The sequence below is a fragment of the Clavelina lepadiformis genome, chromosome 3, assembly GCF_947623445.1.
Source record: "Clavelina lepadiformis chromosome 3, kaClaLepa1.1, whole genome shotgun sequence".
Taxonomy (NCBI): domain Eukaryota; kingdom Metazoa; phylum Chordata; class Ascidiacea; order Aplousobranchia; family Clavelinidae; genus Clavelina; species Clavelina lepadiformis.
The window spans coordinates 1,924,763-1,949,752 of record NC_135242.1 but is presented as its reverse complement, the minus strand read 5'-3'; the positions used below and the strand labels follow the sequence as shown (position 1 = coordinate 1,949,752).

Sequence of the window (24,990 nt, the reverse complement as noted above, 5' to 3'; positions counted from 1 at the left end):
TTTATGTTGAGTTTATATAAACACAGAAAGAATGGAAACTGACCTGATCCAGAATCAGGTTGATGGTAATGGTGCAACAATGACAATCCGACACTTGTTCTTGCAAGAAATAAAATCAGTCAGATTGAATGTGGAGAAAGAATTTGTAAAATTGGAAGAAAGAATTGAAGAATTGATTTTAAAGCATTTTCTGGAAGAAACTGATGGAGCTACAGTTGTGAGCAACACGTTATCATATGAGCAAGCATCAGGTTCACCATCTATACAATCTGATGTTTGTGATCAAGAAGCTTATTGTGAAAACTCATCAATTTTTGCTCATTTTGAAAAGATTAAAGAGGAATTTTTGTTAGATGAAGAACAAGAAGGTTCGCAACGGTTATACTTTAAAAAATCTGAAACATTTCCTAAACATGTAGCTGAGAATTTGTCTGAAAACTTTGAAAACAACTGCTACACTTCTCTGAGTCGTAGTGGTGTATCAGACGTTTCAAGTAATGTTTCTGGAATTGACGATTATTCTGTGAATGATGGGTTTTTGTCAGATCAGGAATCGAAAAGTTTTGAAAACGCAACAAACAAAGAACCTTGTGCAAGTAGTGCTTTAGAAAATTTTCAACAACCCATTAATGAAAAAGGTTTAACCGGGATATGTTGCCGTGAAACCGTGACTAAGGTTGGCTGCATGAACAAGGCATGTTTACAAAAACCCTTACATCTGTCATCTAAAAGCACAATAGGCCAGTATACCTGTGAAATCTGCGGTAAGCAATTTGGAAAAAGGTTCAATCTTTACAGGCATAAGCGTTGTCTTCACCCAGATGAAACTGACACTATAAAATGTCAACACATTTGTGAAATTTGTGTTAAGCAGTTTGTGAAGAAATTTAATCTTAATAGACACAAGCTGTTTCATACAGGCGAAAAACCCGGCCCTATAGAAGATTCGCGCACTTGTGAATTCTGCGGCAAGCAGTTTGCGGAAAGATTTAATCTCAATAGACACAATCTGCTCCACACAAATGAAATGTCCAGACCTTTGGAAAGCGTTTGATATTAATATTAACTTTGCTACACAAGTGAAAAACAACACTGTTGCCAATTTTGTTGTGACAGCTTTGGTCGTGATCATGATCATGATCAAAAACACATACAAAAGTAATAGATTTTATTCCAGCTGAGATTACAAAATTATTGATCATGTCAAGTCAATTTATTTTCTTATTGGCAATGCGTACATCTATACAGGCTATATGTTGATTAATGTCATATTCTATTTTTTGCAAATTACTTCAAAATGTAATTTAAGTTTTTTGGTGATGTTACGAGGTTAAATTGACATGCATGCGATAGCTATGCTATGTAGTGCCAGCTAAATAACAGAGCAGTTGAAACTCAGAGGACTATTACGAGCCTTGCTTGATACCTAGCTGTGTTGAAATTTCGATATCTTTGTCTTAATCTTTGTATTAATCATGACTAGTATCTCTAGTTTAATTCTTGATTTGTTATACTCGAGTCTAGGTTTTTCTTATCACGTTTTTGTAGTTTATCAAATTATCATATTTTAAGGTACTCCAGTCACATTGTTGTCATTATTGTTTTCTAAATCGTAACATTTAATTTCTAATTCTCACTTACTGTTTTTCTTTACAGGTTGTTTCTAAGTAAATATGGAATCTTTAATAGCTGGTGTTCAAGTTGATAATGATGTTATAATGAAGGCAATAGGAAACTTGATTTTGCGAGAATTGAAATCGATTAGAAAAGATATGAAGAAGGAATTTATAAAAATGGAAGAAAAAATCGAGGAATTTAATTTGAAGCAACTTAAAGCAGAAGCGAACAAAAGGATGCCATTAACCGAAGAAGGAAAAACTAAAACTACAGATGAACCAAGTCAAGACCTTCCATGTTTATCTCATGGGAATCAACAGCATCCTGTGATGCCAGATCCCCCACACACTGAGTTGGATCCCAGCATTTCGGCCAAACAGTGCTCCTCCAGATCTGGATCGTTTTCATCTCGTGTTGTTATCGTTAAAGATGAGCCTTTATCAGTTCTGGAACAACAACCATCAGAACCATCACAGAAATCACATAGAAAAGCAAAAAAGAACCTTTTCGAAAACGCTACAACCAAAAGTGTCCCCAAAAAGCATAAACTTGCCATTGATGCAGTAACAACTAGAAGTGTGACTAAAAAGCAGAAAGTTTCCACTGACTCATGTCAAATAAAGTCAAAAAGCGATCAAGACAAGAAAGAATCTGCAAAAAAACACTTAAGAATTTCTTTTGGTAAAGCTGATCTTGTTGCTGAAATGCAATGCAAGTTGCTTGAGGAAAGCGAGACGCCACTAAAATACGATGAGACACTGAATGACGAAAAGTTTATTTGCGATGTTTGTGATAAATCATTTGTCAAGAGAAGATATCTATGTATACACAAGCAATTACACAGCACTATTAAGCCATACACATGCAAATATTGCGAAAAATCTTTTCCGCATAAATACAGACTCAATAGACATCTGCTTACGCACACTGGAGACAAACCTTGGCCGTGTGTGACTTGCGGACAACGTTTCCGAGAAGAATACAAATTAAAGCGCCATCTTCGTATACATACTAAAGACATGCCAATCCAATGCCCAATATGTCCTAAACGGCTGTCTTCTGGAACCTGCTTAAAAACCCATATGAGATGCCACAACGGAGAAAAACCATGGATTTGTGAAATCTGTGAAAAGCGATTTCGGTCAAAGTTTTCTCTTGCCAGGCATCAAGTGACGCACACTGGTGAAAAAACGGAGTGGTTAGATGGAACATTTGTACACACATAACATCATTGACATGAATTGTGTACAATATGCAATAAACAATGCAAACATTCATTTTCAAATGTCAAAATTATTTTGTAGTTTTACCATTGTTCAAGTTCATGCCTAATGCTTGACAGTTTGATGATTATGATGATCAGTTTTATGTATTTTTATTTTATGGTTAAGACTGTGCTTTACACATTTTCTTTTTTTTGCACAAAATTCAGTTATAAATGTCTCAGATGATTTGATAGGCGTAATTAAGCTCAAGGAATCCTTATTCTGCAAACAGTAAGTCCATAGAATCTGCTGCAGTGACTGGTTTTGTTTGTTATTCTTGACAATATTTGAACAACATTCTGTAACGAAATTGTACTTTTTTTATAGGCAGTATTTTTGTTGGCTGAACACTTTTGCTGTTGATTGAGAGCTCCTAGTGTTTACCAGTATGGATAATCTCATGGAAGTGTTGGTTTTGAAAGAACTGCGTTTAATTTCACAGATAGATTCTCTTTCACAAATTAAAGCAGCCATTCAGAGACTGGAATATAAAATCGAAACACTTATCACATTGAATAACACAGGAAGCTTCGTTGAAGTAAAGAAGCAACAAGTTCGATGCAAAGCAAGACTTCCTGATTGTCGTGAAAATGATGTCGTTGAAAGAAGTGAGTCTGAACTGGATGGTTCGAGATATTTCATAAATGTGGAATTGTCTGAAGACGAGAACAATTTGCTTTCAGAAACGGAGGAAGATCTGTCGGACTTGAGATTTCAAAGAAATATGGTTTCGGCTGTGAATGAGTACAATGAAGACGACACGGATCCTGTAAATTTGTCACCAGATGGCAGTGATGTGCAAAATGAAAACCCTTTGAAGTGTCCGCAATGTGAAAGAACATACAGCAGGCGAGCAGCGCTACTGCAACACTTGCAAACCCACAGCAGTCGCTTGCCTTTCCACTGCATATACTGCCATAAGTCCTTCAAATTAAAAGGCTATTTAACGCAGCATCTCCTGGTACATAAAACTGAGAAACCATTTAAATGTACAATTGCTGGTTGTGATAAAGCTTTTAAGAAACGGCGAAAGCTTCAGGACCACTTACTCAGCCATGGGACAGAGAGAAACTATTCGTGCCATGTCTGTGGCAAAGCTTTCAAAATCGCCTCAACGTTGGCTGTTCACATGAAAGCCCATCAAGACCTACGGCCGTACCAGTGCCAACAGTGTGGCATGGCCTTTAAATTTAAAGGTAATTTGAAAAGCCACATCAGAATTCACACTGGAGAGCGACCATTTGAATGCACCGTGTGTAAGAAATCCTTCGCTCAGCAAACGACATTACAGATACATATGCGAATCCACACCGGGGAGAAGCCTTACAAATGCATGGAATGCAATCAGGCATTCGCATGCCATACAACTTTACGGAAGCATCGTGAAAAGCACAAGAACGGTCCTAAACCTTTTCTCTGTAGCATCTGTGGAAAGGGCTTGACCTGCAAACATACGTTAACAGAACACATTCGTCTGCACACGGGAGAAAAACCATTCAAGTGTGAACAGTGCGGGGAAAGCTTTCGTCAAAAACAAGCTTTGAAAGATCATCTTAAACGCCATGAAAGCGTTCAGTGAGAGATTCTACGTCTAAGCTTGTAGAGTTCGCTCTGTTCAACCAACCTACGTTGGTTACTAATCTTTGTCAGGTTTAGTCCTTTGTTTGTTTTGTGAAGTACACTCCGACCTGTGGTTTATAATCAAGTACGTAACAACAAGCGGTGTGGTGTTTGCAGAACACAGTCTTGCATCTCCAAGCGAACAACGGCTAAGTTCTGATAAGTCAGAAAACCACGCAGTTCTAAAGCTCAACTCTGTCAAGTTGACAGTGTCAACAGTGGTTTATCCCATACCGACCCTCAGGAATATATCACACTTTCAACTGCAGTTTAATAAACTTTTGTGCAAGTTTTTGATAAATAATAATACAAGCATGCTATTCATCAGCTATAGCAGTTTTAGGCGTTTATTAAACCATTTTTAAACCCAGAGCAAAGTGATTAGCAAAATAACTATCAAAGCAACCCAAGAACTTGCCAATTTGTTGCAAATAAATCTTGAGGAGCAGCTTATCGGATATTTCTGTTACCAAATATGGCAGTGACAGAAAATTCGTCATTAAACTCCACAAAAAGCACTTGGAACAAATGTTTTCCAACCCACGATTTTATTCTAAATTATAGAAAGTAATTTAGTTTTCCCAGTGGCATAAAATTTTAAATTAAATGATTTGGTTGAATGAGTTAAAAATTATTGAGGAGATTTTACAATTTTTTCCAAATAAGTTATCATCTCTTCGATGTTAAAGTCGTAAGGTCCTACTCCTATCCTATCACGCCGATGTATTTCACTTCTCCATCTAGTACCACGCACATCCGCTCTGGCAACCCTCCATGGTTGAGGTTTGCTTCGTTCTTCATCGTGTCCACCACAATTAGCGGGAGAGAAAAGTCATCCAAGCTCTGCAAAATTTCAGCCGCCGACAAACGATCTTCAATTGCACGATGCGTCTTTATTTTAAACCTGCCAAGAAAAATTATTATTTTTAAACCAATCTCGATCGGGGCGCACTTATTACCGGGAAATTTGTCAAATGGAGGTGACATAAACATCAAATTTATCACATATGTATTTTAGTCAACATTTTGGTTATTTGCTGAATGGCATAGCTTTATCACTAACTTATAATAGCCAAGCGGTCAAGTGGAAAAGAGACACTGAATTGCAGTTACTTGTTCTGTTCGAAAGACCAGCCGTCAAGGGCGTGTATTTCGTCGATGTAGACGACCACAAAATCGACCCTGTCCTTGTACATCCGCGAAATCCTGCCAAGTTCGTCTATGTTCTTGACAAACGGGGGTCAGGAACAGGAACCAAATATTTCCACTAGAGGTCTCCCGGCAAACATGAAATCCAGCAAGCTAAAGGGACAAACACCTCGCCGATTACAAATCAACAAGCGATGCAAAATTACGTTCATTTCAAATTAAACCTAACCTTAAAGCTATAGTATTTAATCAGGCGCTGTTCGCGTTAGAAACATTAGATTCTGAGCTATGCGCTTTTTATAAAAATAATGTTAAAACGGTATCGTACATGTTTATTCAATACTCATTTTCGGTTTGGTTCTGAGAAAATGTATGTAACTGGATTGCTGTGCGCTTGAAGTATCCTCACAACCTTCAGCATAACAACTTACTACTCGGAATTCCTAAACTGTGAATAGCCTATCTCAGGGTGGTCCAAGACTGCGAACATGAAGGGCCACATTAGGGTCTGAGAAAAACTTCACGGGCCGCATAGTGAGAAATGATAACGCGTTGCTGAAAGTAGAAACGTTGTTAACTACTGTTCGCAGGCTATGAACATTAACAAATCTTGTCGCTTACAAAATACAGTTGTAATGAAAGGACTGAGTTTGCTGTTCTGATCGACCTAATGTTTTGCTGCACGCCTAACTCACTTTTTAATCTCTGCTTGCGACTCTGCGTTTTTGCTTTTGCATATGGTGTCGATCTCTGCTTTAAATTCAGTGGTCGACAGACGTAAGCAGGCATCCAGGGTTTCATCAGCCATTCTGTTCCGTGTGTCGCTTTTTAATCGCTTCATAATGGAGAAAGTGCTTTCACATATGTATGTGCTACCAAACATGGAGCATATCTTCAGTGCGAAGTCGTTTAATCGTGGAAACTGTTCGTTGCTTAAAAGCCTCCAAAAGGCGTCGTAACGCTCATTCTTACGTGAAAGAAGAAAAGGGTCTGACTGCAATTCACATAGTTCTTGCTGAACGTAAGATGGTTGGGATTCTATAACTATTTCCATTGGATTGTTGAAAAGCTCCATTTGTGCTTTCAGCAAATCAAAGTCAGCGAATCTGTCGTTAAACTCATCGATGATGTCACCAATTTTGTTAGAAAATGCAGAAAAATCGATACTTTTTCTTTCACCAAGTACTTCACTGCATGCAGGAAAGTGGGTAGCATCATTCCTTTGCAAAGAAGCCTTAAATAGCACAAGTTTCTTGCGAAAACCTTCAATGTGTCCAACCAATTGAGAAATATTTTGTTTCTTACCTTGCAGTTTCATGTTTAGGATATTGAAGTGATTACTAATGTCTGTCAAGAACGCCAACGAACCAATGAACTTGTCATCACTCAACTGAATCTGGTATGTCTCGGTCGTCCCTTCTATCTCATTCTGGAGAAAATTTAGTATTTCTTTTCGCAAAGAAAAGAAATGTTTCAATGTTTTGCCTGCACTTAACCATCGAATTTTTGAGAATAGTGGAACATCTTCATATTCTGCACCCACATCTTTTAAGAACTGGATGAATTTTCTATGTCTCTGGGCTCTGTTTCCCCCTTTGATGATGTTGACTATATTCGTCACACTAAGCATAACATCACTCATCTGCAAAACTTTGGCACATAGTGCTTCTTGGTGAATGATACAATGCAATGTTGGGCAGTTCACTCCATGATCTTTTAGAATGCCAACTAGTCCTCTCTTTCGTCCTGTCATTGCCCTGGCACCATCTGTTACAACACATGCACACTTCTCAAATCCTCCATAAGCATCAACGACAGACGCAAGGCTGTTATATATGTCGATACCTTTTGTAGTTCCACGAAGTGGAGATATCTTGAGTAGTTCTTCAAATACAGTAAAGTTTTTATCAATAGTGCGAATGAAAACCAAAAGCTGGGAAACGTCACTGATGTCAGTACTTTCATCCAAGGCTAAAGAGAAGTACTTGCATTGTTGAACAACGTCTTTCAATTGCACAGTCACGTTTTCGCTCAATTCTGCCACTCTTCTTGCAACGGTTTGATGAGATAAAGAAACGTTTTCAAATTTTTTGGCTATTTTTTTATCTCCAAAGGAAAGGGCCATCTTAATCGCACACTCTTTTACAATCTCCCCGTCTCGAAAAGCTTTTCCATGTTTTGCGAGCGTTAGAGCAACTTCGTATGAAGCTTTAAGGTCTGCAGTTGAATCGGGTTTGGAAAAACCAATAATCATTTTTTTTTGCTTGGAATAATTGCCCTTTAACTCTTTCAAAATTGCTTCCCTAGAAGTTCCATGGTATTGGCCATATTTTTTCTCATGCATGGTGCTGTAATGTCGCTTTAAATTAAACTCTTTAGGCACTGAAATAACTTGCAAGCAAACCAGACACTGTGGTTTACCATTGCTATTGGCAAAAAAATACCTTTCCTCCCAAGTAGAATTGAACTCTCTGTTTTCCTCTGACACTTTTCTTTTGACACTCATGCTTTTAGTAAACTTTTCCCCTTGACTAAATAAACGAGTTGCAGCTAATTTACAACCAAATTCGAGAGTGTACTCTGCGCTAGCAACAAAAGCAAAATATCAACGCACGTTTGTGTCGTCACAAACCGACATTGTTCCCTCATAGTTACCTATTGACCCGATTATGCACGACTTATTTAGGGTTGTGGCGAATGTAATGTATTTATAAAGCGTAGGTGTATTTTTAAACCTTGGATTTAGCACTGATAATTCCGGCATCCACAAAGTGTTCGCGGGCCGCACAAAAGCTTCACGCGGGCCGCATGCGGCCCGCGTGCCAGGGTTTGGACCACCCTGGCCTATCTTTTTGACTTGTTGCCAGCAGCGCGTTTAACTATTTATCGCGCCAAGCCTAACCACTGTAAATCATCGATTGAGCTCTTTGAAAATTTGGTGAAGGACACTGAAAAATCCGAGTAATGTTTAGTAAAAAGAAAAAAAAATTAATATTTCAATATAGTAAATGGAGGCTTTGCCTGCCATGCTTTTAACTTGCTTCTTTTAATTGTGCTTTGCCATTTAATTTATACTACTGTTTATTATTTGTCTGTTGTTGTTGTTGTTGTGTCGTTAATCATTAAACTAAAAAAGCCTAAAAAAGTGACAAACATTTCGACATTAGTCCGCAACGAAAGCTGCCAGTGAGCCGACTCGCAAACTTCCCGTGCGTATGGCAGTGCGTGTATTTGGGGTGGTGTCGTGCTCATGTTGTTAGTTATCAAAACTGGTTTTTGAAAATTTTGTAGCTCTGATAGGCTACTAAGTTATAGCTTATGCAGGCCACTTGGTAGATAGCAGGAATAAAAGCTTTCAAAACCGCCCGCTTGACTAATATGTAGGTATATTTTTCGCACAAGTTTAATATTTAAAAATACTCGGCTCTGCGCTCGAGCGATGAGGAATCATCTCCACGTTTAAGTCGTGTAAAGCTTATGACCAGGACCTATAAGCTTATGACAAAAAGAATTCGTTTGTGCACTACTTGTGTGAACTCACTGTGAAGTATTACACAAGAAACTCATCTGTCATAAAGACCGCATATGCTGGCGGTAATTGTTAGAATATGAGCGAGGACGATTGATGGTTGATTCTGTCTATACAAATTACTAAATGATAAAGGTCCCATTTTATTTATTATAAGACACAAAGGTTTTCACCTTCGGTAAAAGCTTGTACTGAATGTTACATAGCGCTGTAGTAACCAGTGAAATTGATCACACGAAAAGGAAAGATTGTAAACATTGCATCGATATATATATGTGGCAAATCAGTTCAAGCGAGGAAATTATCTGACGTCATTAAAGAAAACTCAAGTGTGGTAAACAACTGAATTACAAGGTCCCAAATTAAATTTCAAACATCTCGAAAACAACTCGTGACTCGTGACGTACTCGTCACACGTGTAAAGATATTTCCCAGTCCGAGGATAAAGATTATCATGCCACATCACCATAAAGCATTTATCACTGAACCTGCTCTGGCTATTCGCGCATTTTACCTGATTTCCTGTTTCGTGTCATACTTTAAAACTTTTGCGTTGGGAGCTTTCCCGTCTATACGAGCCTTTCGACACATGTCGACGTACATGCATTTGTAGAAGAACATCTTTAGACTTTAGAGCACTAAACGAACTGCAGGAAAAAGAATTGCTTAAAGTTTCGTTGCAAAACTATCATTAGATTTTTTTTTAGATTACAATTATTGCGTAAATACTCAACACTTGCTTCATAATGTGTTGAATTTTACAATTAATATTTGTCTTTTCTTTGACGTCACGATTTCTTGCGCTTAAAGGGGCTTTCCCTGTACATAACAATGCAAATAAGAAACAGCATTAGCAAAAGCAGCCTGAGTACATAGAAACGACCATTCGACATTTTAAATGCCATGGAGCCCACGGCAAATACAAATAGAATATATCACATTTTCTTATTTTGCTCCTGAACCAGTAGACATTGTCTGCGTACATTTTCAAGAAAGTCATTTTCAGGTTGTGGTACGTTAACGATAGTAAAAAATACAACCAAAGTTTAAAACGAAAACATTTTTTCATCTGCATCGCATTTGCTTGCAAATAAATAATAATGTTTAAGGTTAAAGAACATGTTACGCTGCAATGGGAGAATCTCTGTTTTTGTTAAAACATTGTCACGCAAAGGGGCAATCCCCTGTGTATACCACCCACTGTTCGCTTGTTTAGCTTACTCAGCTGAAGCAAAAACAGAGCCAGGTTTAATTACTGTCGAAGTGGCCATTTTAGATGTAATACGCGTTAAATACTTGGTAGTTACTAATTTTCTGATGTCAGAAAAGCTAGTAAATTCCTCTACACGATAAATAAAGAATATTGAAAATTAGTAGCTAAGTTCTTCTTTTTCAACGATTTGCAAACTAGGCCTACGCTGTGCCACTTGCCCAGATTTCAGATGTTTTTCTGAAATAGTATTGCACACCAGAATAAACCTATGTCTCCAACCTATGCCCACTATAATTAAAGGACGATAAATAAAAAATATTGAAAATTAGTTGCAGAGTTCTTCTTTTACAGCAATTTGTACACTGTGCAGTGCCACTGGTCCAGACTGCTGATTATGGTGCACACCCATTGTATGTAATTAAAAAGTGCACACCCAAGATTTGTTTTCCGAAACAACATTGCACACTTGGGCTAATTGGTGTCTCCAAATAAAGGAGACGCAAACTTTTGCTCCGATTTGTTCTTCTAGTGTTTAAAACCGATATCGATGTTTATTATCAAAATAAATAAAAATCTTTATTGTATAAGACGACACCTTACCTGCACAAAAGCATTTGGCTACAAGTCGCAGTGTACAGCAGCCGCTTCCTTGTACACCATAATTTTGCTTTCCCACATCCAGATACACGGCGCAGGAGGATAAAAAAACGAAGGCGAAGGAAGGAGGGGGAGGAAAAAAAGTGAAAAAAATGTTGTATTGAAACCACTGTTAAAAAAGCGTGCCGATTTCATTTTGTATCGATGTCCATGATAAATGTTCAATTATGTAGTGATCAGCAACAGTAGTGACAGTTATGTAGTGATCAGCACTGCGAAGCATGTAACGTAAAAGCTGTGAGTGTTTGCCTGGCATCTGCGGTGCATGTGAATGTAGCAATTCAGTTTGTGTTTATTTCAAGTTGATTATGATCATGGAAAACAATCACCTATGTCTGTACTGTACTTAATGTAATGTGCTGCAAATAACAGATATAACAAATATTTACTTGGATTTCTTCTAAATTACTAAGGCAGAGGTCGGCAACCTTTCGTATGCAGTGTGCCAGTTTATAAATAATGTCAACATATCAACAACTCGCGTGCCAAACCTTTTTTTATGTTTGGTTTTGCACTGGTCTGATGTGAAGATTAAACAGTAAAGTTGACTGAGTTAACAGACAAGAGACAGATTTGTTTTATTAATTTTATTGGATAACATCGAATGCAGTCACAAGAATCACTTTTTAATGAGATCCTTGTCCTTGCTTTTTCTTACTTAGCTCTGTAGTATTAGGATTATATTTGGACAAGTAGAACACATGCTTCCGAATGATCTTCCGTAAGTCGGATGCGATGTGGACTGAGAATAAAATTCATGTGCGAAAATATTTGTTCACACAAATAAGTGGATCCAAATGCAAATAACAAAGCTATTGACATCTTCTTGAGACAGCTAAATTTTTCTGGCAAAGACTCTCAGCATGTCAAAATGCTTGTTTGTTTGTTTTCAATCATTTCCAGCGATTTCCGCAATTTGACGAATTTCGATGTCCACAAAAAGGATGCTTTGAAATCAATCAGCTTCATCTGGAATTCTTCGATGTCCATTCATTCAAATGCAGATAAGGTCAAGTCTTTGCTGCTTTCGGGCTTGACGAGAAAAGAAAATAATGAACCAAAATGTTGAAAATCTTGAAATCGATTGCAAAATTGATACGTTAGATCCTTCATGTACATTTCAATTTGAACTATGTTGACTTGGTGATCCACTGAGAAAACCTTCAGGTATTTAAAGTAGCGAAAAGTTGCAGTTTGGATGTCCCGTGTGTAGATATCCAATTTAGCTACAAAACCTTTCCATGCCTCAAAAAGCTTCATCAGCGTTTGTTGTGGGCCCTGCAGATGAAGATTAAGTTCGTTAAGGTGGGTGGTGATATCTGCAAGAAACATAAGTTTTACAAACCACTTTTTATCCTCCAGTTCAGGGTATACCTTGTCTTGACCTGCCAAAAAGACCCTATCTCGACTAGACATTCAACAAACCTCAAGAGAACCTTACCGCGACTTAACCACCTGACACTGCAGTGCAGGGGCACATCATGGTATGCACTGTTCATCTCTTCAAGCAAATATCGAAACTGTCTGTGTGTTTTAGCAGATCGAGCGACACTGAAAACAGCAAGGAGAAAATGCAGCGTTTTCAAGGTCTGGTGACTTTAGCTGATCAAGTCCAATGTAAAATTTAACTGGTTGGGTTACTGCTGCCAGCCAAAACCAGTTTTCTGGTGTGAAGTTGTTCTTATAGTCTAATCATTTAGTTAGCCCTTGTGTTAGTGATGCAATAATGTTAGTGATGCAATAATGATCATAGTTTTAGTGATGTAATAATAATGTTAGTGATGCAATAATACTGATAGTGATGCAATAATTGCGCTTTCTTTAGGTGATATAATGTGCACGTCAAATGATTTGCCGTTCCATGAAAAATCATCTCGCGTGCCACAAGTGGCCAGGGATTGCCGACCCCTGTACTAAGGAATACAGTTGCTACCATAATTTGTTAAATTTCAAGTGTGAATCACTTTAATATGACGGATAATTCTTGCTTTTGTATATAGCTTAGATGGACTTAAATTACATACAGACGGGATTTAGGATTTGGTAACTACGTAAGCATCATTGTTACAACATGTGGTTTTGTTCATTTTTTGCTTTCTCCTTTTGAGTTGTTGTTCGGGACACGAACATGGAAATCTAAATTCTTTTAAAAAGCATTTGTGCATAATTCCAGCATTAAAAAACATTTCCTTATCTTTTATCTTGTTTTTGAAACTTTGTGGTTGGTTTTTTGACTTTCCATTTCAATAGTCTCAACAATATTTATTCCAATAACCAAAAGCATCCACTGCATGATTGTAGCTGGCAATTAGCATTCGATATTTTTAGTTTTGAATGATATAGTGAGTTGATAATTGTTTAATCAACATTGTGCATGTTACTTCATGACCGATATTGCCTGCCGCTCATTGTTTTCTAATCTAAAGCAAAATCAACAATGCCAGGTGTGTCACAAGTCTTTTACTCAAAGCAACCATTTAAAAGCTCATATGAAAATCCACACTGGAGAGCGACCTTATTAATGCCATATATGTCAAAATTCATTTTCTCAAAAGAGCAATTTGCGGACTCATGAAACTATTCACACTGGAAAGCGACCTTGACAATGTTTGTTTTTTTGTCAAAATTCATTTGCGTTGAATTGACAATTATTAACACATATTTAAACTCACATTGGGGCAATGTAAACATTTTGAAATAATGTTTGGACAAAAACTTAGCCTTGAAAAACATTTACAAACCATTTATCCAGATGGTGCATCCATTTGTTTGTGTTTTATTTGTCCACTTTTATCAATGACTTTGTATGTTTCATGAAACATAAAATTGCACTATGTGGTTGTTTTTGGCAAATAGATTGTTTTTTCATGAAGATCATTCAGAGACTATGTCAGTTTTTCCTCTTGCTGAAGCTGTTATAGAAATCCCTTTCCTGTTGCAGCATTGGGATGTTTCTTAAACTGATCGATCAAGTATATCCATTTCAACAATGTTTTCTCAACAATCATAGGTTGGAGTAAGTGCCAAAGTTAAAATGATTGTTCTTTGAAGCCGTGTTGAAAGAAATTCAGATGAAGAATGCAGCGATTCTGTAGAAATGTTTTTTGATAAATCCACTGCAAGTTGTTTGTTTGAAATAACAAAACCAAGCATTTTTTGCAATTTGTGTGAACGGTCATTCAAATACAAAACAAACTTCAAAGCTCATCTAACAACTCACACAGGAGAGCGACCTTATCAATACATTGTGTGTGAAAAGTCATTTTCCCAAAGCTTATATTTCAAAAATCATATGAGAATCCACACTGGAGAGCGTAATTTTCAATGCGAGGTGTGTGAAAAGTCATTTACCCAAACCAGCAATTTGAAAACTCATATGATAACTCCCTCCGAAAAGCAACCTTATTGATGCCAGGCGTGTAACATGTCATTAACGAGAAGCACCGATTTGCTAGATCATTTGACTACAGTACTACGATAATAATAGCACCATCAAACCATGGAGTGTCATCCAGATAATATGCGAGTTGATGTTTTATTCAAAGTAATCAGTGATATGATATCACAAGAATTCAAATCAATGCAATTTGATATGCAGATGGAAGAAACAAAGGAAACTGAAACCATGAACAATGCAATGTCCCACTGAAGAAACATCACTACCATTAGTATCTGATCACAAGTATGTGTTTTCCTAAGACTCCTATGGCCGTTATGTGTTGCATTTTGTTTTTCTTTTCCCTTGAATTCTTTATTCAGTACTGTCTAGAAGCATTGTGTGTGAAGCAATTTTATTGCATCTCGCTGAGGCATTGTTTACATTAAAACGATTGTTTAACCAGGTTGAAAACTCAACCAAGCAAGGTAATTTGAAACGTTATTAATCATCATCAAATTAAACAATGATATCATAAACGAAACTGTTGAAACAGTTGGAATAGTTTTCACTAATACAAATACTATGATATGAAGATCTCAAGTGAACCTAAAACTTTCAATCAAATCAATGGTCATTGATCAGTGATTTTCAACATCACATCAAACAGAATTTAACACTTAATTCGGATAGAACTTTCATAAATGTGTTGCTCTAAGATTTTTAAGTGATTTGAGAACTGTTTATGGTGTGTGCCAATTTTGGGTTAGTTTAGTTTCCAACTGGTTTGTAATGTCATTTAAGCTGATTTCGTGTGTTTTGCATGTTGAAAATATGCAGAAGTCTTTAGAAACATTCTTCGAAAACAACAGGGAATCTTTTTTGTTTTTGTATGTGACAGTTACTGCTGTTCTTTACTGTGTAGCAATTTTAGAGAAAATTTATTTAGATATATTATTTTTATTTCAACAGTTTTCGTTACACATTATCATTATCAGTTTTCCGCTATCAAGAAAATCTTCAAATATTTTAATTTTTTTTCAGCAAATAGATTATAAAGTTGTATGATAATCACCAAACAGGCAATGGATTGTCAACCAGTTGGTATGCAAGTTGACACTTTGTTAAAATCAATCAGTGATATGATTTCACAAGAATTTAAATCAATGCGACAAGATATGAAGATAGAATTTGTAAAAATAGAAGAAAGCATGGAAGATGTGATTTCAACGCTTCTTGCAGAGATAAATAAAACTGAAACCATGAACAATGCAATGCCAGTTAAAGAAACATTGCAAACAACAGTTATAAAATCAGATATCAGCCTTAATATTGAGGAAGTTTATTCCGAAAAGGCACCAGACTTTCCTCTTGTTGAAGCTATCAAAGAAGAACCTTTGCTGTTGGAAGAATATGAGGTTTCACAGACTGAGATTGATGACCCAAGTATATCCATGTTAAATAATTTTTCTCCTCAATCAGAGAATGGAGTAAATGCCACAGTCAAAATTGTTAAACCACAAAGCTGTGTTGCAAGAAACTCAGATGAAGAATGCAGCGATTCTGTGGAGATGTGCCACAAGCCATTTTCCGTTACCAGCAGTTTGAAAACTCATATGAGTACTCACACTGGAGAGAGTTCTTATCAATGCAGTGTGTGCCACAAGTCATTTAACCAACACAGCAATTTAAAAACTCATATGAGAAGTCACACTGGAGAGCGACCTTATCAATGCGATGTGTGCCACAAGTCATTTTCCGTTAGCAGCAGTTTGAAAACTCATATGAGTACTCACACTGGAGAGCGACCTTATCAATGCGATGTGTGCCACAAGTCATTTAACCAACACAGCAATTTAAAAACTCATATGAGAACCCACACTGGAGAGCGACCTTATCAATGCGATGTGTGCCACAAGTCATTTAACCAACACAGCAATTTAAAAACTCATATGAGAAGTCACACTGGAGAGCGACCTTATCAATGCGATGTGTGCCACAAGTCATTTTCTTATAGCAAAAAATTGAAAAGTCATATGATAAATCACACTGGAGAGCAACCTTATCAATGCGATGTGTGCCACAAGTCATTCACCCAAAACTGCAGTTTAAAAACTCATATGAGAAGTCACACTGGAGAGCAACCTTATCAATGCGATGTGTGCAGCAAATCATTCACCCAAAGCAGCAAATTAAAGATTCATATGAGAACTCACACTGGAGAGCGACCTTATCAATGCGATGTTTGCCACAAGTCATTTTCCCTAAAGAGCAATCTGCAAAGTCATATGAGAATCCACACTGGAGAGCGACCTTATCAATGCGATGTGTGCCAGCAGTCATTTTCTTATAGCAGCAAATTGAAAACTCATATGACAAATCACACTGGAGAGCAACCTTAACAAAGTTTATTTTTTGTCAAAAGTCATTTAGGTTGAAGTGATAATTATTAACTCATATTAAAACTCACATTGGGGCAATGTAAATATTTTGAAAAGGTCTTTGGACAAAAACTTAGCCTTGAAAAACATTTACAAACCATTTATCCAGCCGCTGCATCTATTTGTTTGTGTTTTATTTGTCCACTTTTCATGTTTTATCAATAACTTTTTATGTTTCATGAAACATAAATTTTCACTGTGTGGTTGTTTTTGGCAAATAGTTTGTTTTTTCAGGAAGTTTATCAATGCTAGGTGTGTCAATAGTCATTTACCCCAACCAGCAATTTGAAAACTCATATGATAACTCACACTGAAAAGCAACCTTACCAATGCCAGAAGCACCGATTTGCAAGATCATTTAACTATCTATTTTAGCACCATTGCCCTATGATTTTTAAGTGATATGAGCACTGTTTATGTTGTGTGTATGTGTACCACTGTTTATGGTGTGTTATGTCATTTAAGATGACTTTGTGTGCTTTGCATCTTGAAACTACGCAGAAGTCTTTAGAAGCATTTTTTAAAACAACAGGGAATCTTTTTGTTTTTGTATGTGAAAATCACTGCTGTTCTTTACTTTGTAGTAAATTTTGAAGATAGAGTCCTAAAATTTGTTGTAGTTTTATGTTGAGTAGTTTACCTGATGTTATGCAAGATGTGTTTGTGATAAAATTGGAGCATGACAATTTGGTTGCCGCCTCCCTGTAGTAAAAGTCGTCAACTGATGTGGCGGTCCTGTATCCCTTTAATTCGGCGCCTATCATTGATTGTACCATTTTTGTTTTTTAAACCAACCAATTTTTCAGGAAGTAGCTTGTAATTAGTTTCATTCATTATTAACGTGAACTATGGAGCGTGACCTTGGTACAACACAAGTTTATGCTGGATTCAAAACTAACTGTCACGTTAATGCCATTTTACAAGAATTTAAGTCAATGTGACAAGGTATGAAGATGGAATTTGCCAAAGTGCAAGAAAATATGGACGATATGGCTTCAAAGATTCTTGCAGAAACAAAGAAAGTTGATATCATGCACAATGCAATGCAGTTTGAAGAAATTTCCCAGCCATCAATCGCAGAGTCTGGTATCAACATTTGTTTTCAGGAAACTTATTCTGAGAAGAAGGTTTCCCAAACCAAATCTAGTGATGCAATTACTTCTGGAGTTAAAGATGCTATACAAAGGAGACTCTCACCCTCAAACGTAGATTAAGGAAAATATCACAAATAAAAGTGCCCGTTCTCCAAACGTTTTGTTGACAGAAAATCACATGAAGAATGCCACGATACTATGAATAACATTTCAATAAATAAACAGCAAGTGGTAAAAGCAATACCAACAAAATCATAATTCGTGCATTGCTTGAAAAGACAAACAAATTTTTCTTTTGCAGTTTTTGTGGTAACTACATCAAACACAATTTAAAGTTGCAGACTCATTTGTTCTTGCACTCTTATCCATGCCAGATCTGTCACAAATGGTTTTCACGAATCACAAGATTGATGGCTGATATCAGCAGTGAACACCTGTACTGGAAAACTTCTGTCCTTATTGCGGGGGTTAATGCATAGTTGCACTTGGTTTGAATTGTAAAGCATATAAGAATTTATACTGGTAGAATGGCCATACAAATTGAGATAGTCAAATAGATCTTTTGGCAAATTTGCCAGCTTAAAATAATTTGTAAACAGTTTATTCATCTTTCTATTGTATCTTGTCTGTTAATTATCTAGATGTGGTATGAATTTATTTTTATCTGTTTCTGCAGTTTTAGTTTATTTGGTTCAGTTTGCTGTAATGTGCAGGGTGTCATTCAGGTTGTGTACAAGTAGACATTGTATATATTGAAAGCAATTTATAGTATAAAGTTCCTGGTCTGAGTTCTAACTGAACGTTAAAGAAATAAGGAAATAGTTTCAAATTCTAGTCTTGAAGATTTCACAATACTGGTTTTTGTTATCACACTTTAAGATACTCCAGTCACATTGTTGTCATTACTGTTTTCTAAATCGTAACATTTAATTTCTAATTGTCACTTACTGTTTTTCTTTACAGGTTGTTTCTAAGTAAATATGGAATCTTTAATAGCTGGTGTCCAAGTTGATAATGATGTTATAATGAAGGCAATAGGAAACTTGATTTTGCGAGAATTGAAATCGATTAGAAAAGATATGAAGAAGGATTTTATAAAAATGGAAGAAAAAATCGAGGAATTAAATTTGAAGCAACTTAAAGCAGAAGCAAACAAAAGGATGCCATTAACCGAAGAAGGAAAAACTAACACCACAGATGAACCAAGTCAAGATCTTCTATGTTTATCTCATGGGAATCAACAGATTCTTGTGATGCCAGATCCCCCACACACTGAGTTGGATCCCAGCATCTCGGCCAAACAGTGCTCCTCCGTATCTGGATCTTTTTCATCTTGTGTTGTTATCGTTAGAGAAGAGCCCTTTATCAGTTCTGGAACAACAACCATCAGAACCATCACAGAAATCTGATAGAAAAACAAAAAAGAACCTTTTCGAAAACACTACAACCAAAAGTGTCCCCAAAAATCATAAACTTGCCATTGATGCAGTCACAACTAAAAGTGTGACCAAAAAGCAGAAACTTTCCATTGAATCATTTCAAGTAAAATCTAAATGCAATCAAGACAAGAAAGAATCTGCAAAAAAACACTTAAGAATTTCTTTTGGTAAAGCTGATCTTGTTGCTGAAATGCAATGCAAGTTGCTTGAGGAAAGCGAGACGCCACTAAAATACGATGAGACCTTGAATGACGAAAAGTTTATTTGTGATGCTTGTGATAAATCATTTGTCAAGAGAAGATATCTATCTATACACAAGCAATTACACAGCACTATTAAGCCATACACATGCAAATATTGCGAAAAATCTTTTCCGCATAAATACAGACTCAATAGACATCTGCTTACGCACACTGGAGACAAACCTTGGCCGTGTGTGACTTGCGGACAACGCTTCCGAGAAGAATACAAATTAAAGCGACATCTTCGTATACATACTAAAGAGATGCCAATCCAATGCCCAATATGTCCTAAACGGCTGTCTTCTGGAACCTGCTTATAAACCCATATGAGATGCCACAACGGAGAAAAACCATGGATTTGCGAAATCTGTGAAAAGCGATTTCGGTCAAAGTGACGCACACTGGTGAAAAAACGGAGTGGTTAGATGGAACATTTGTACACACATAACATCATTGACATGAATTGTGTACAATATTTAATAAATGTAATAAACAATGCAAACATTCATTTTCAAATGTTAAATTTGTAGTTGTACGACTGTTCAACTTCATCCCTAATGCTTGACAGTTTGATAATTATGATGTTCAGTTTTATGTATTTTTATTTTATGGTTAAGACTGTGCTTTACTCATTTTCTTTTCTTTGCATAAAGTTCAGTTATAAATGTTTCAGAAGAGTTGATAGGCGTAATTAAGCTCAAGGAATCCTTCTTCTGCAAACAGTAAGTCCATAGAATCTGCTGCAGTGACTGGTTTTGTTTGTTATTCTTGACAATTTTTGAACAACATTCTGTAACAAAATTGTAACAAAACAAGAACGGTCCTAAACCGTTTCTCTGTAGCATCTGTGGAAAGGGCTTGACCTGCAAACATACGTTAACAGAACACATTCGTCTGCACACGGGAGAAAAACCATTCAAGTGTGAACAGTGCGGGGAAAGCTTTCGTCAAAAACAACCTTTGAAAGATCATCTTAAACGCCATGAAAGCGTTCAGTGAGAGATTCTACGTCTAAGCTCGTAGAGTTCGCTCTGTTCAACCAACCTACGTTGGTTACTCATGAGTTGACGTTACTAATCTTTGTCAGGTTTAGTCCTTTGTTTGTTTTGTGAAGTACACTCCGACCTGTGGTTTATAATCAATATATATAATGCTGAAGTATAGTATAGTACTATATAGTATAGTACTCAAAAGTATTATAGAAGTATAGTACTCAAGTACGTAACAGTAATCAGTGTCGTGTTTGCAGATTCTTTGAAAGAACCCGAGTGGATGCAGAACACAGTCTTAGTCACGGCTAAGTTCTGATAAGTCAGATAACCACGCAGTTCTAAAGCTCAACTCTGTCAACAGTGGTTTATCCCACAAGTCACACTTTCAACTGCAGTTTAATAAACTTTTGTGCGAGTTTTTGATAAATAATACAACCATGCTATTCATCAGCTATAGCAGTTTTAGGCGTTTATTAAACCATTTTTAAACCCAGAGCCAAGTGATTAGCAAAATAACTATCAAAGCAACCCAGGAACCTGCCAATTTGTTGCAAATAAATCTTGAGGAGCAGCTTATCGGATATTTCTGTTACCAAATATGGTAGTGACAGAAAATTCGTCATTAAACTCCACAAAAAGCACTTGGAACAAATGTTTTCCAACCCACGATTTTATTCTAAATTATAGAAAGTAATTTAGTTTTCCCAGTGGCATAAAATTTTAAATTAAATGATTTGGTTGAATGAGTTAAAAATTATTGAGGAGATTTTACAATTTTTTCCAAATAAGTTATCATCTCTTCGATGTTAAAGTGGTAAGGTCCTATCCCTCCGATGTATTTCACTTCTCCATCTAGTACCACGCACATCCGCTCTGGCAGCCCTCCATAGTTGAGGTTTGCTTCGTTCTTCATCGTGTCCACCACAAGCGGGAGAGAAAAGTCATCCAAGCTCTGCAAAATTTCAGCCGCCAACAAACGATCTTCAATTGCACGATGCGTCTTTATTTTAAACCTGCCAAGAAAAATTATTATTTTTAAATTAATCTCGGGGCGCACTTATTACCAGGAAATTTTTCATATGAAGGTGACATAAACATCATAATTATCGCACATTTATTTTAGTCAATATTTTGGTTATTTGCTGAATGACATACTTTATCACTAACTTATAATAGCTAAGCGGTCAATTGGAAAAGAATTGCAGTTACTTGTTCTGCTCGAACGACCAGCCGTCAAGGGCGTGTATTTCGTCGATGTAGACGACCACAAAATCGACCCTGTCCTTGTACATCCGCGAAATCCTGCCAAGTTCTTCTATACTTTTGACAAACGGGGGTCAGGAACAGGAACCAAATATTACCACTAGAGGTCTCCCAGCACACATGAAGTCCAGCAAACTAAAGGGACAAAAACCGCGCCCATTACAATTCAACAAGCGATGCAAAATTACGTTCATTTGGAACATTAGATTCTGAGCTTTCCGTGCGTATGGCAGTGCTTGTATTTGGGATGGTGTCGTGGTAATATTGTTAGTCATCAAAACTGCTTTTTGAAAATTTTGTAGCTCTGATAGGCTACTATAGCTTATGCAGGCCCCTTAGTAGATAGCAGGAATAAAAGCTTTCCAAAACCACCCGCTTGAATAATATGTAGGTATATTTTTCGCAAAAGTTAAATATTTAAAAACACTCGGCTCTGTGCTCGAAAGATAAGGAATCATCTCCGCGTTTAAGTCGTGTAAAGACTTTTCCCAGTCCGAGGATAAAGATATGCCACATCACCATAAAGTATTCAACGCTGAACCTGCTCCAGGTTATTCACGCATTTTACCTGATTTCCTGTTTCGTGTCATACTTTAAAACTCTTGCGTTGGGAGCTTTCCCATCTATACGAGCCTTTCGACACATGTCGATGTACATGCATTTGTAGAAGAACATCTTTAGAGCACTAAACGAACTGCAGGAAAAAGAATTGCTTAAAGTTTCTTTGCCAAACTATCATTAGATTTTTTTTAGATTACAATCATGGCGTAAATACTCAACACTTGCTTCATAATGCGCTGAGTTTGAAAATTAACATTTGTCTTTTCTTTGACGTCGCGATTTCTTCCGCTTAAAGGAGCTTTTCCTGTAAGTAACAATGCAAATATAGAAACAGTATTATCAAAAGCAGCCTGCATAAATAGAAATAAATATTCGACATTTCACCTGCCACGGCAAATGGAAGTTATTAGAGTACGTTTGTCTTTTCGTGTTTATTTAAGCAGGCTGTTTGTACTATGTGTGAACATGACGCATTTTCTTACTCCTCATTTTGCTCCTGAACCAGTTGACATTGTCTGCGTACACTTCCAAGAAGGACATTTTCAGGAAAAACCACAAATTTCTGAAAAACCGTACTGGAATCCAGTCTTTCCAGCCTGAAGCTTGCACCATCTCGCTCAAAAGTTTTTTGTAAAACTCTCAAAGACAAAATTGTTTGTTACCAGCTCTATATGGAGTTACCGTCAACTTAATTTCTACTCAGCTTAAATGACATAAGTGCACGTCCACTAAACAGTGTTATCTTTTTCAACTTTGATTACTCTAAACCAGTGGTTTTTACTCTAAACCTTTTTTCCCCAGCGCCCCTTTTCAGAGGTTTCCATAGTCTGTCAACCGGCTTAATCACCAATCTGGTTGGCTTGTATTTGGTAGAAGCGATATTATTTAATATATTAATGAGAGTAATAATAAGAGAATGGTTGATATACAAAAATGTATTTAATGACTACCTTGGGCCTGGTGAGAACTTGCCAACTTAAGTACATCATGTTCAATATTTGATAAAAAGAGCCTCAGACAGTAATAATTTGATTTTTTCCCAAATATGAGGATATTTAACTTGTTCGTTTGGGCAGAAAGCTTCATAGTCAATCTGCTGAAACAACACTTTTCCTTCAAAGTCATTTTGCAAGTCTATAAGTTCTTCAACTAGATTTGGATTAGCATTGTTTGCATCAGCCTGGAATGGATTTACAACCCACTCTGGTATTTTTAATTCTTTGATATCTTGAAATCTGATCAACAATTCTTCTTTCAATGCTTGAAGATGAGAGGAATAGCAGTCTAGATCAGTGTCTGACAAACATGAATCATCGATTTGGTTTTTCTTTACGGCTTTTAAGCTAGGAAACTGATTTAAGTCTTCCCTTAGTAAACAATTTTTATAGAAATCTAATTTGCTAATAAATGCCATTATTATTCCCTTTGCTTTGATGAGACACATTTTGGTTCCTTGCAATTTAATGTTGACCTCATTTAATTTCTTGAAAATATCAGACAAATAAGCAACGTCTGCTCTTCTGCTTTCCAAATCTGAACTCACTTTCTCATCCAATAATTTAAACTTAAAGAAATCAATAACAGAATCATCGAGGTCATAAAAGCGTTGTAGACATTTTCCTTTTAAAAGCCACCGGACTTCTGTATGTAGCAAGAGCAGTTCAAATTTTTCTTCATTCTCATGACAAAGTTGGCGAAATATGCGGTCATTCAAAGGATGGGCTTTGATCTTATTCATTGCTCTGATAAAATAGCTTGCAGAGTACTATGCAATCTGCCACTGAGATGCTTTGCAGCTAAATGCTGTCTGTGAATGACACAGTGGATTGTAAATATGTCCGGAACTTCTCTTTTAAGATGTGCCAGGAATCCTCGATGGCGTCATTGATGGTGCTGCATCAGTTGCTCACGCAATAACATTCGAAAGTGGAATGACTGACTGACTGACCACGTTTTAAAAGCGAATGAATTAAGCATCAGACCAAACAATGCGCATTATGACATAACTAAAACGATTGGCTAGTAGGCCTATCCAGAGGTGGGCAAATGTATTCAATGGAAGAGCCATTTGCAGAAAATACAAGTACCAGAGAGCCTCAAAATTAAAACCTCTGTTTTCATCTTCACATTTTCGTATTTTGCTAGCATTAGATGTCATCGTTTCGTTTTGCAGCGTATTTAAGTAGACTAAACTGAGCTAAAGCTTACTGTCTTAGCAATGAAATTGCGTTGACTTGCTGTTAACTAACTCTTAGTCATTAGTGTTACGTCATAAACAAAATGCTGGCCTAAATAAAAAATGACTGGCCTATACAAAGCAAGAGAATACATTGATCTTGGTCTACTAAAACAAATTTGCAGTGAGCTAAATATCGTTACACCTTCAGAATACAGCGCCCCCTGAGTATTTCCGCCACTCTAAAAACAACAACCTAGGGGGCGGTAGCACCCAGGTTAAGAACCATTGCAGTCTACTCTAAACTAACCCAGCGTTGAAAAATTTCTAACCTACCAGCTCTTGCATGATAAGAT

At 36.8% G+C, this 24,990-nt stretch overlaps 5 protein-coding genes and 1 pseudogene across 8 annotated transcripts in view; 4 read left to right on the top strand and 2 right to left on the bottom strand.

Annotated features, from left to right (window-relative positions):
* The window catches only part of LOC143448472 (uncharacterized), an 8,818-nt gene extending 5,609 nt beyond the window's left edge, over positions 1 to 3,209 (top strand). Inside the window, exons 2-4 of the mRNA XM_076948235.1 lie at positions 27 to 956; positions 1,003 to 1,158; positions 1,669 to 3,209. Of these exons, the coding sequence (XP_076804350.1) occupies positions 27 to 956; positions 1,003 to 1,158; positions 1,669 to 2,843 (2,261 nt within the window). The 3' untranslated portion in view covers positions 2,844 to 3,209. The remainder of the gene's footprint in view (positions 1 to 26; positions 957 to 1,002; positions 1,159 to 1,668) is intronic.
* Positions 1 to 14,312, top strand: part of LOC143449224 (uncharacterized) — a 30,223-nt gene extending 15,911 nt beyond the window's left edge. Inside the window, exon 2 of the mRNA XM_076949337.1 lies at positions 14,177 to 14,312. Within this exon, the coding sequence (XP_076805452.1) occupies positions 14,177 to 14,185 (9 nt within the window). The 3' untranslated portion in view covers positions 14,186 to 14,312. The remainder of the gene's footprint in view (positions 1 to 14,176) is intronic.
* LOC143449209 (uncharacterized) lies at positions 2,865 to 21,127 on the top strand. Of its 2 annotated transcripts, none has more exons than XM_076949316.1 (2): positions 2,865 to 3,490; positions 3,566 to 4,601. In XM_076949316.1, exons 1-2 carry the CDS (start codon positions 3,271 to 3,273, stop codon positions 4,459 to 4,461), a joined length of 1,116 nt encoding a protein of 371 aa, XP_076805431.1. In that variant the 5' UTR covers positions 2,865 to 3,270; the 3' UTR covers positions 4,462 to 4,601. The 2 variants fall into 2 exon arrangements, 1 of the variants encoding a protein (XP_076805431.1); XR_013114535.1 differs by adding an exon at positions 20,892 to 21,127 and having other exon boundaries at positions 2,866 to 4,532.
* Positions 4,832 to 5,863, bottom strand: LOC143448471 (thyroxine 5'-deiodinase pseudogene; annotated as a pseudogene). Its single transcript, XR_013114461.1, has 3 exons — positions 5,858 to 5,863; positions 5,616 to 5,728; positions 4,832 to 5,406 (listed from the first exon to the last, which is right to left on the bottom strand). The product of XR_013114461.1 is annotated as a thyroxine 5'-deiodinase pseudogene (transcript).
* Positions 15,491 to 20,311, top strand: LOC143449198 (uncharacterized). The gene has a single exon (XM_076949299.1). The coding sequence runs from the start codon at positions 15,491 to 15,493 to the stop codon at positions 16,826 to 16,828; it is 1,338 nt and encodes a 445-aa protein (XP_076805414.1). The 3' UTR covers positions 16,829 to 20,311.
* On the bottom strand, positions 21,082 to 24,842 carry LOC143449232 (thyroxine 5'-deiodinase-like). Of its 2 annotated transcripts, XM_076949345.1 has the most exons (5): positions 22,941 to 24,808; positions 22,684 to 22,762; positions 22,466 to 22,591; positions 21,844 to 22,032; positions 21,082 to 21,647 (listed from the first exon to the last, which is right to left on the bottom strand). In XM_076949345.1, exons 4-5 carry the CDS (start codon positions 21,924 to 21,926, stop codon positions 21,389 to 21,391), a joined length of 342 nt encoding a protein of 113 aa, XP_076805460.1. In that variant the 5' UTR covers positions 21,927 to 22,032; positions 22,466 to 22,591; positions 22,684 to 22,762; positions 22,941 to 24,808; the 3' UTR covers positions 21,082 to 21,388. The 2 variants fall into 2 exon arrangements, with proteins under 2 accessions (XP_076805460.1, XP_076805459.1); XM_076949344.1 differs by lacking the exon at positions 21,082 to 21,647 and having other exon boundaries at positions 21,842 to 22,032; positions 22,941 to 24,842.
* Between the last annotated feature and the right edge of the window lie 148 nt (positions 24,843 to 24,990).